This window comes from Eupeodes corollae, chromosome 3, assembly GCF_945859685.1.
Source record: "Eupeodes corollae chromosome 3, idEupCoro1.1, whole genome shotgun sequence".
Classification (NCBI taxonomy): domain Eukaryota; kingdom Metazoa; phylum Arthropoda; class Insecta; order Diptera; family Syrphidae; genus Eupeodes; species Eupeodes corollae.
Window position 1 is genome coordinate 90434778 of NC_079149.1, and position 12181 is coordinate 90446958.

Here is a 12181-nt window from a genome sequence, read left to right on the forward strand (position 1 = left end):
TTACCTTGCAGTATATTAAGACTGTAAAATTTGCATATTGTTAATTTAAAATAATGAGCTTTAAGAAAATACTTCAAATATACAGCTATACTAATACATAGTTTGAAGTATGGGTTCCTTAAGTTTTTGATTCCAGCTTTTGAAATACTATTCTTACAACAACGTTTAATTACAAACTTTTAGAACGGACATGCTCCAGCCAAAGGGTATGAGAGTAAGCTTTATAAACCATTTCCATTTTTAAAACCAAAATACAACACTGCTTTGATTTTAACATGACAGCCTGTCAATGAATGTCCTGAAAAGATTGCACCTGATACATTTGTTTGTAAAGAACTTGAAAAGCGTGCTATTGACGTTTAAAAATTTCAAAGTCATGTTACTTTTGACCAATTTGGAAGTAGTTTGTCGTTTATTTTTATTTTATTGGGGAACAAATCTATTGTTTATTTTTCATAAGATAAAATTACACGGTAAAAGTTCACAGAGTCAATGCTTAAAACGTTTTCAACATTAATTCCTGTTGGCCCACATGTTGAGCGGGAGAGAATAAAGGCTTGGAATGGAAATAGACGGAATCACAAACTAAGCTTTGAACAAATTTTGGGATGCATAAGAGTTTAGCAATATGTCTAAAATTTCGAATTTAAGTTTTATTGCCTTGTTTATGAATGGGAAATATAAATGAATCTTTCGATATATGAGGAAACATACCTTGGGAAAGAGAGAGTTAGACAGATAATGCAGACATTTTTTTTGGACAACTGATGAGACGCCATCAGGACAATGGCTAAAGTTTCTTTGAGGCTTACGATTTTGGTAAGTACTATTTCTTCAGTTGTTGTAAGAGATGAAAGAGAGGTTTGAGTGCAAAAATCAAAAAAACTAAAGTAGTTAGGACTAGGATCATGAAGATGTTCAGTATAAGATTTGCTAAAGTATTTGGCAAATAGATTTCTTATAGTTGTTGGATCTGAAGAGATCATGTTGGAGAAACTCATTGAAGGTGAAACCTATCAGATTTTCGTTTGACATCATCAAGGTTATTTTCTATTTGGTAAAGGTATTGGTTATGAAGCCATTCCCTTCATTCAGAGAAAGAAATATAGTTGAGAAGATAGTTGTTGTGGCCAGTGTCAGATTTGGACTGTAAAAAGATCTTTCAAAGCTTGTAACGGGGGAGAAGAGGTAAAATGTTTTTTGCGAGAGAATGTTACTGATTCTTCAATACAGTATGAGAGAATCAAATAAATCCAATTTGTAAGGGACTCTACTGTTGTGCGGAGGGAACTTAATTCAAAGTATCTACGCTGAGCTAAGAAGATTGTTGAGTTTGGAGAAATCAGTTCTCCGAAAATCATAACAGTAATTCTCCATTTCAAAAAAGTTGTTTTTATATTCATTGGGAAGAAGAGATTAAGGGGAAAATGATAGCTATCCAAGGTTGAGAACAGGTGAGGGCTTGCGGAGGCAATAAAGTTATCGCAATCAGATGAAAAGGTGAGATCAAGGTGTTTCCCCATGAAGTTTGCTACTCCATTTAGTTGAAAAAGACCAAAATCAGACAAGACAATTATGAAGAATTTAGTGCTTCATGGCCAAATAAACAGATGTACAAATCCAATGTTCCGTTTCGGACCTACACTGGAGAGATCATTCAGCCGATTGGATATTCGACAATGCATGTAAGATACGGCCACGAGGAGGCAAATGCCAACATTTATAAATATAATGCCAGGAAAGGTAGATGCATGCTCTAAAAGCTAAATTTAGTGATGTGTTTCAATCCGGAAATGGTAGAATAAATAATTTTGAAGCCAAATTATTTCTCGATGACAGTGCTAAACCAATTTACATTCCAGCTCGCAAGGTACTTTATGCACTCCAAGATAAAATGAACATAGAAATCGACCGTCTAGAGAGTGAAGGCATTATAACAAAAATGCAATACAGTGAATGGGGGACACCGGTGGTCCCTATCATAAAAAAAGACGGATCGATTAGACTTTGTGCCGATTATAAAATTACCTTGAACAAAGTACTTAAGAATGATCACTATCCAATTCCTCACGTGGAGGACATTTTTGCGACATCTATGATGGGTGGTAAGATTTTCACGACATTGGATCTGAGCGAAGCTTATCTGCATATGCCAATGGACACTCGAAGCGCTGAAATACAGGCGATATCAACCATTAAAGGTGACTATAAAGTTAACAGGCTGATGTTTGGTACAAAAGTTGCTCCAGCAATTTGGCAAAGGTACATAACGCAAACATTGGATAATATTCCTGGAGTATGCGTGTTTTTGAACCACATAAAAATCCAAGGATCCAGTCTTGCAGAACATACATTGCGTCTTGAAGAAGTGTTTCGCCGTTTAAATAACGTTGGACTCCGCATCAAACTCAGCAAGTGTAAGTTTTTTGAAAGTTCAATAACATATCTGGACCACATAATTTCGGAAAGGGGACTCGAAAAGACCAAAGACAAAATACAGGCTATAACTGACGCACCAGCTCCGAGAAATATTTCCGAGGTCAGAAGCTGGCTGGGTCTGGTGAACTACTATGGGAGATTTTTGCAGAATCTCTCCTCTAAATTGAACCCGTTACACAATCTACTACAAAAGGACCAGGATTTCCGATGGAGTCAAGAATGTGAGAAGGTGTTCAGGAGCATCAAATCTGAAATAACTTCGGATGTTGTTCTTTGTGCGTACAATCCAAAATTACCTCTATCATTGGCGACCGATGCGAGTCCATATGGTTCAGAGGCTGTGCTATCCCACACATTCCCAGATGGACAGGAACGACCAATCGCTTACGCCTCGCGATCTCTGTCAAACTCAGAAAATTATAGCCAAATTGACAAAGAGGCGACTTCAATAATCTGGGCGTTAAAAAGATTTGTTCGTTATTGCTATGGCCGGAAGTTCACACTAATCACCGATCATAAACCATTAGTTGCTATTTTAAGCCCTAGCAAAAGTTTACCAAGTATGGTGGCCACTCGTATGCTGCATTATGCACAGTTTCTGCAAGGCTTCACTTATGAAATTGTGTATCGAGTGACGGGGGACGGGGGACCACGGCAATGCAGATGCGCTTTCTCGTTTGCCCCTACAGTTGGATGAACCTAAAGATGATGAGAACGTAACCTACTACCAAATGAAGCAAATAGACGTTGTTCCTGTTACCCAAAAATTAGTTGCTGAGGAGACATGTAGAGATCCAGCTCTAAAGGAGGTGTATAACAACTTAGTGCTGGGAAACAAATTAGACACAGCTGGATTCGAAGGTAAAGATTATCAATTCTCACTAACAAATGGTACAACTCTCAGGAACAATCGGGTGGTGATTCCTCAGACACTGAGGGAACTTATACTGGCAGAATTACATACTGCTCACGTAGAGATTGTTAAGATGAAAGCATTGGCACGAAGCTATATGTGTGGTGGCCACACATTGACACTGACATCGAGGACTTAGCCCAGAAATGCATGGCCTGCAGAAGCGTTCAAAAATCATCGAAAAGGATTCAACATCCATGGGTATAACCATCAACCCCATGGCAAAGGGTACACGTTGATTTTGCGGGACCGTTTTTTGAAAAATATTTTTTGATTGTGGTCGATGCACATTCTAAGTGGCCAGAAATTTTTCAAATAAATTGCATGAAAGCAGCAAGGACAATCGAAGTGTTACGTGACTTGTTTGCCCGATATGGTCTACCCTTGACATTGGTCAGTGACAATGGGCCTACTTTTACCTCGGGGGAGTTTAAGAGATTCTTAAAAGAAAATGGTATCAATCATAAGTTCACTGCTCCATACCATCCAGCCACTAATGGTCAAGCTGAACGGTTTGTGCAAAATATGAAAGTGGCTCTCCGAAAAATGATTAACGACCCAGGTAACATTGCTTATAAGCTTTCGAACTATCTTATGCGTTACAGAAAGACACCAAACTCTACAACCGGAGTGGCACCCTGTACATTATTTCTCCAGCGAGATATACGCATCAGATTGGATTTGATCCGGCCAAACACCATCGATAACGTAAAGGAGAAACTACACTGGCCATATCCAAGTGGTGTGCAATATTACCCGGGAGATAAGGTTCATGTAAGAGAGTATTCTAGCAAAAACAAAAAGTGGGAGTTTGGGAAAATAGTACGTCAAGACGGACTTTTCCATTATTTCATTGATGTTCACGGGAAGCTATGGAGAAGGCATGTGGACCAGATTCAGAAGTGTAACGTGAATGAAAAACAAGCACCGAAGGATCCAGAGGTGCAGCTTTCAAACTCTGCTCCTATGCTTAGCCCCACATGCGGTGGTCCTACAACAAATTCGCCGATACAAACATCTAATGATGAGTTTCAGTCACCTGTGGCGCAATCACCTAAGCCCAATGAATCCTGGAGTGAAGGAGTAGTTCAACCATCACCATCAATCTCGAAGGAAGCAGATAATTTTGACAAAGACACTGAAGTAGCACCCACGGTTCGAAGAAGCAGTCGCGTTAAGAAGCCTGTAGAGCGGTTGGGTTACTAAACAATTAAGAGGGGAGGACTGCAATTCAGATTCATCAATCTGTCAATATTGACCCATTGTATTGTATGAGAACCAGGGTGTCGTTTTGAGAACTCTTTCAACGTGTTGATTTGCAAAACATTGAGGATAACACGATTTGAAAAAAAAAGAGTAAACGCTTTCACGTCTCATAAAAAAAAAAAAATTTACCAGTTTAAAGCAGTTTTGAAAAGGTGTTTTGGTTTTGTGTTGAAATATCGTACAATATAGTTTTTTAAAAACTGTCATCTTACAACTCACTTTAGAATTCAGAAGCTATTGGGTTGTTATTCCATGGATATAAAAAATATCCTTTCATAAAATTTGACAATTTATGGGCCAAAAATCGTATTTTAACATTCAAACATATTTGTTGCTTTAAAATATAGATCCGTCGAATTGGACACAATACAATTCAATTTCGAAGTTCTTATGATGTAGGAATTAAGGGCCCTTTTTGTCCTAATTTGGTGCCTAATCCCAGTTACGTTCAAAAATTCCTTTCCTATCAAACTTGTGGTGAACCCAACTTGGTGCCAAGTTGGAAACACCAGAACCAAGAAGTTTAAAATTAAAAAAAAAGAAGCTGGGATGCGACACACACTGATAACTTCCCATCCCGTCTTTCTATTTGTCTTGCTTAAAAGTTTGTAGGTTTTTGTGTTGGGTTAAAAAGTTGTTACTTGAATTATTCTTACAAATTTAAAAAATTACCAACAATATTTTTCATATAAATAAATAGTTTAGTTTGAAAAATCTAGTTTTGTTAAATAGATTTTTAATCCAAAAAAATGTTAACCAATTTTTCTTAAATTTTTACAAATTGGATGAATGTAATTATTTGAGAGATATCAAGAACTGAACATCAGTTTTTCCCAAATTTGCGTATTATTTTTTGTAGATTTCATTTGTTAAAAAAAAAAACTACAAAATATCGAAAACAATATTTTCTGTGACATAAAAAGAGTTTGAAGACAATATTTTTAATTTTTAAAAGCTTTTTGAGTCGAAAGTACATTTTTTCCAAATTTTAGTATTTAGTTTTTCCTCAAAATTTGTTTTCTTTTTATAAATCAAACAAACTGAAAACAAAATTTGTCACCTCCAAAATCTTACGAACAAAATATGATTTCATCTCCAAAACAATTTTGTGCAACGAAGAATAATGTTTTTGACATCTGATAAAATTTTGAGAAAAATCGAATTGACAGTTTTTTTTACAAAAAATTAAAAACCGAAAAAAATTTACAAAAGTTGGTAAAAAATGATTTGCGACTCAAATATCTTTTCAAAAATTGTGGATATTGGCTTGAAACTACTTTTATCTTTCAAAAAAATATTGTTGTTAACATTCAATAAAATTTTGAAGAAAATCAAATTGACAGTTTTTGTAAAAAAAAAAAAAAAAAAACAAAATGTAACAAAAGTTGGTGAAAACTGATTTTCAACTTTAATATCTTTTCAAAAATTAAAAATATTGGCTTCCAACTAATTTTATCTTATAAGAAATATTGTTTTCAACATTCGGTAAAATTTTGAAAAAAATCGATTTGACAGTTTTTTTACAAAAAATAAAACTTAAAAAAAAAACCATACTAAAACTTGGTAAAAATTTACTTTCAGATCAAATAGCTTTTCAAAAATTAAAAATATTGGCTTAAAACTTATTTTATTTCACAGAAAATATTGTTTTCCATATTCAGTAATTTTTATATAAAAATCCAACAGTCCGTTTTTTCATAAAAAATAAAATCTACAAAAAATAGTACGCACATTTGGTAAAAATTGATACGAGTACATATAGACAAACTTTTAAGCAAGACAAATCGACAGACGGGATGGGAAGTTATCAGTGTGGGTCGCATCCCAGCCTCTTTTTGTAAACTGTATCAGTTTTTTCTTTTGTTCATAAATCAATATCAATCGCAAATTAATATTAATTTGAGTCTAAAAACAATTTTAACCTGTTTAGAGAAGTTGTTTTAAAGGTTTTTATTTTTTATGATATATCTGTCAATATAAGTTTATCTAAAATGTCATCTCAAAACTCTTTTCTGAACCCATAAATTAAGCAAACAATCTAAGCCTTCGAATAATTATTATAATTCAACAGTTAATGCTTAACAAACGCATTTTAACATACACATTTTTCAGAAGCTTTACAGAATCCGCCTTTTGTGACGTTTAAAAATCAAATCTGGAAAAAAATGATTTTTCAGAACAATATTCTTACTTTTGCTGATGATTTGGTTTTAATAGACATTAATTACTAATGCTTAAATTTTAAAACCAAGTTTCATAGAAGAAATCAAAGATTGTTAGTGACCAGTCCTACGTTCGAGATACCATTTTTCGTCGTCCATATAACAAAAGCCAAGGACCTTCGAACAAATGTTGTTACACAGAAATAACAAATAAGATCGAAGGAAAGAATTTTAAGAAAATTTAAGTGGTGTTTTTACTACAGGAATAACTTAACGAATGTTGGTTTTTAAGTCCAGCGGAGTCAAATCGCATGATCTTGGTGGCCAGTTGATATCGCCATGGCAAAAAATTACGCGGCCAGGAAATGTCTCTTGCATGCAATTAGGCTATATTCGCTCGTATTGTGTTATGAGGCACCGTCTTGTTGAAACCACATATTCTCCTAGTCGTATTCTTCAACAGCTAGCAAACAAAAGTCGGTTGGAATTGACGGTGAAAGCCGTTTTATCGTCGTTTTCGAATAAGTAAGGTCCAATCATACCTCCAGACCATAGAGCGCACCAAACAGTGACTTTTTGTGGACGTAATATCCTCTCTTGTATTACTTGAAGATTCCTATAACTCCAAATACGACAGTTTTGTTGATAAACATTACTACTTCGTCGCTGAAGAAATTTTGTTTTCGAAAAATTGCTGTTTTTGTTTGAAAATGGCTGAGGCAGAATCAATATTTTTGTAACAAGTCTTAATAATTTGTATGCGTTGTGCGATAGTTAAACGATTCATTTTCGTAATTATCAGACTTTCAACTACCAACTTAGTTTGATTGATGTCGGATTCCAGCCCTATACTCTTGATCGTGCGCTTGGGCTGTCATGCCAGAGGTTTTGGGTTCAAACCCTGCCTGTGCCTTCTTAAGTTTCTGTTCACGGTTATTGCCTCTTGTGACGCATTGACAAATACTCCAAGAGTAATTCTTGTCCCAAAAGGACAAACATAGAAATAGTCACTAGGCCCTAGTTCTCAACTTACTGTTGCGCAATCTAATCTATTTATGTTCGTCTGTACGTCTATACGTTGCACTATGGGATAAGACTGTGCGTCTCAAATATCTGTAATTCTTTTGTATACATATTCGCCATATTAAGTGAAATTTAAATGCAGAGAAGGGAATTTTACAAATCAAGTCTCTAGACTTGATTTATAGATAGATTTCATAAAATTCCAAAAAAAGAAGCATTCGGTCAAGTTACGCATTAAAATACATATAGCCCATAACCAATGTCATTCTGCCACATTTATTTTTAAAGTATCCTAACACCCAAATTACTTATTAAAATAGCGCCAAAAAGATGTCATGTGTTTTAAAATTTTGGCCTTCTGATAATTTTTTTATTTCGGGGACTACGACATTTTGAAAACGAAAAAATTAAACGGACAAAATGTCAGATCGCCCAAAAACTTTTAAATTGGTGGTTCCAGTAGAACGGCCGGAGCGGCCGGCGGCGTGGCGCTAAGCTAAAATTTAAGTGTAAGGTTATCTCTCGTAGGTGAATTGGCCATTAAGGTCATGCGATATTACCCCGCTTGACTTTTTCCTGTGGGGTTTCTTGAAGTCGCAGGTCTATGCAAATAAACCACAATGTACCGATCCCTTAAAGGTGAACATAACGCAGGCCATCGCTAAAATTCAGCCGGATCTATGTGAAAGAGTTTTTGAAAATTGGACTACTTGGATCCATGCCACGGTATGAAGCTGAGGCGGGAATTTTAATGATGTCAAATTAAACACTTAATCTTTCACATGCGCCTTTCAAAAAAGTAATTTTGTGAATATCTCACACACAGCTTGTTTTATTCCATTTCAACTTCATCTATAAAAACCTACAAACCTTTAAAAGCCCTAAAAGACTGTCTTTCAATTATAGTAAGTCAACATATAGATAAGACTGCAACTATTGGCGAAGTATTATAAATTACTCAGTATCATTAAGTTTCATGTGCACTAAATGAAGTATAAATTATATTAATATAAGAATTATTTTTAATAATATTTAATTACCAAAGCAGTAGTGATGAAATCCTATGCAATATTGATGAAATTTGACGAAATACCGACTTCTCATAAGTCAAAATTAATTGGCAAATCTGTTTCATATGCTAATCGGTAAACTTAGTCAGACATAAACTCATGCGGTATTGTTCTATCTTAAAGCTTTGTAATTTCGTTTAAAAACATGTAACTTCTCATTGTTGCTATAGGTTAAACCTAATTCGAATGTTTTAGATCAACCTTATACAAGATGCAGATCTCATTTAGTACTAACAAATGTTTTTCTGAGGTGAGTTCCATCATAAAACATTCAAACATCTTTTGCAGTTGTAAGGTTTCGGACTTAATTTCATTCAAGCACTCATCATCGGTCACTCGAAAATATAACAACTTCAACATGGCTACCATCATTCCACAGCTACAGCATCAACATTAAGGTAGTCTCTGGGATCCTAATGACATGTTACCGTAATTAATAGCCACGGCAGGATGTACTTTATTTGTTGTTGTCGTCGTTTTAGCTATGGTGGTGATGGTTATACTTTAAAAAGCTTGCATGCCCAACCGAATCACATAACTACACCTATACTCGTATGCATCAGCCATTAATTCCTCAGCCCCAAAAGGCCAAGAAAAAAACTCTCTGCTGGAGAGTGCCACACTGGCGCTGTTTTCTTGGCTCCTACTTCTGAACCTGATGATGCTGAGAGCTGATTCAAGGTATGTTGTGTACAATGAGTATGGGATTGTGTATTGGACCGCATCGAGACCCGCAATGTTGTCGTTCGGCCAGGAAGATTTTAACAAATTACCAATCGCTTCCAACTGGAGCAGCAGTCAGCCAGCGTGCAGTGGCCTTAGCAGCAGCAGCCAAAGTACCATCAGGTAATAGCCGAAGCCTCTGATTTAAATTATGTTAGGCCAATGATATCCTGTGCGAGAGATCCCATTTAACGTGATGTGCATCTTACTTTCGGTGATCTTGTCCATTTGTACACGTCAAAAACACAAGCTCCGGTATGTCTTTTTGTCTCTTTGTGAGGCTCTTACGGTCGACCGACTCGACGACGGACGTCGGAATGGAGCCTGTCTATATATCCGACGACGAAGTACTGTCCGTCTGTCAGTCTGTATTTCTTTCTGACCGGCTGTTGTTTGGTTGCATAGCCTGAAGCTAGCTCCGACTTCTACATTTTTGTTGTGCAGAATTCATTTGATTTCATTCAATGCCAGTGGTGGTGTGGAATCTCTTGTGGTGTGCTTTATCTTTCCTCCATATGTACTCGTACACCTCAACACAACAAAGGCACTCTATGGAAGAATTTGCCTTTCGGAATGAGTGGGTACCTTTATCTGGCACAAAAGGCCGTCCATCCATCCAATATACACCACAACTTGACCAAATGACGTCTGCTCTGAAAATGGCAAACATTTATAGAAGCTATAGGGATGGGGAAGCAGTGCAAGGATATGCCTCAAGTTATAGTTTTGAGATACATACTTTCCTGACCGAACAACGACTATGTCCGGCCCGGTTTTGTTTGGACAGTCTGTTCGACCAACACGACGACGACCGAGGACGATGATGATGAACAGTTGGTGAATATGTAATTTAGCATACGTCCTCGACATAAGACCAAAACGATCAACATTGCATGAAACGAGAGCGATACCACGTTTAGACGTAGTTTAGTGCTATTGACGAATTAAGAGCAAGCTATAGCGTTCCAAAGTCCCAGTCCCAGTCACAGGTCTCCATCTGCATATATCCATATGTTCTCCTTTTAAGGTACCGATGGTGCGCGTCCGCTCTTTCCCCGTCCATCTGACCAAGCCTAAATCTATACAGAGGACGAGACATTAAATGTGATGAAATGAGTTCACATTACCTTTAAGGCGATCGATGTCTGTATGGACTATATGGAGCCTTTAAACAAGTCCAATTTTCTCCATCATGTATGCAAATGTAATTTTTATTTCGGATTTACGAGACCAAAGCAAAGCAGATGCATTTAATTATTCCCTATGGTAGGTATTTATTTGCCCTGCTGATGATGATGGCTATAAGCCGGATCTGAGGATCTTTGTGCTGTGCTCTGGATGTCTTGTCTGTTTGATGACACGGTCTCTGGTGTTTTATGGATGAAAAAGTTGATGTTTTCATTTCGTTTCGTTCTTTTTTTGAATGCAGCAAGAAAAAAGGAGTGAGGATAGTTTTAATGTTCGAGACTTAACATTTTCGATCATTATCGTGCGAAGTGATTGGAATGTAATTTTTAAAGCCTCTTGTGGGCTTCGTACTTTTGGGGCCTAAGGGTTTAATTTTTTGTTCTGTATAATCCGGGTACTTTGAAATATGAAATTATGACTTAATTTTCTTATGCAGATGTATTTAATATCGAGGTTAATGAGTTTTCTGTTGGGATGTGAAATAAGGAAAAGAATATGGAGAGGATTTTTATTTCAGAACATGATATTCTAAAGGGTGTTTGGTTTTACAATCTGGCAATACTTTTTTCGGAGTTGACCTTTTTGACAGATGTCACTTGCCAGTTTGGTTTGCCAAAATAAATAGACTTGCTCGTGAAAAGTTTGTACATCAGGCAATTTACTACCAAAATAATGGCCTCCAAGATTGCCAAGATCGTGTATTTTAACAGTTTTAGACTATTTTATGTGGGTTTATGTTAAGTCGCTTGAGAAGCTCCAGACGATTGATACCTTGGACGAGAAAATTCGACTCTCACATACGGCTCCTATTATAACAAAAAATTGGTTAGAAATTGGGCCTCTCCACTGAAGCCGTGGCGACTACCTTAACCATAATTTTTAAAACATAATAGCAAGCCCTCTTCTTTACAACAAAGCTAAATTCTTATTATATGAATTTTATTTCTTCTTGAAAACCATCACCACATCTAAATCTAGAAGGTTTGCGGCTATGGCTGACTAGATTAATTAAATTTCTGAATATTTTTGTGAATAATTTACCTTAAGGAGCTTATGTCCCATTTGAGCTCAGCCATGTGGTAGGCAAACAATTCATATTTAAGTTTTAGGAGCGCTATCTTTATGAATGAAATCTTAAATGACTTCAAGAAAAAGATAAAATTTCTTCATGTTTATAGGGTTTATAGGTTGAATGTTGTTCAAGAATCGCCTTTAAATTATTAAAATTAACTACAAGGGTGTTGATCTAAACGTGGACACTTTTCGACCGACTTTTGAAGTGAACATTTGAAGAAAGTGGAAGCGTTAGTGATGTTGGAGGGTCTGTACTTTACTTTGGTGTATTTTTTTTTGCACTTAGATTCACATCATCAATCTTCAAAATATGTCTGCTTACC

At 36.1% G+C, this 12181-nt stretch overlaps 1 protein-coding gene across 1 annotated transcript; it reads left to right on the forward strand.

The window, feature by feature from the left end:
* Positions 1-3676: 3676 nt before the first annotated feature.
* On the forward strand, positions 3677-4558 carry LOC129950679 (uncharacterized protein K02A2.6-like). The gene has a single exon (XM_056062603.1). It carries the CDS (start codon positions 3677-3679, stop codon positions 4556-4558), a length of 882 nt encoding a protein of 293 aa, XP_055918578.1.
* The last annotated feature ends 7623 nt before the right edge of the window (positions 4559-12181 follow it).

Excerpts from the sequence above, each read along its gene's own strand:
- LOC129950679 (XM_056062603.1), top strand. The coding sequence starts at position 3,677 with ATGAAAGCAGCAAGGACAATCGAAGTGTTACGTGACTTGTTTGCCCGA.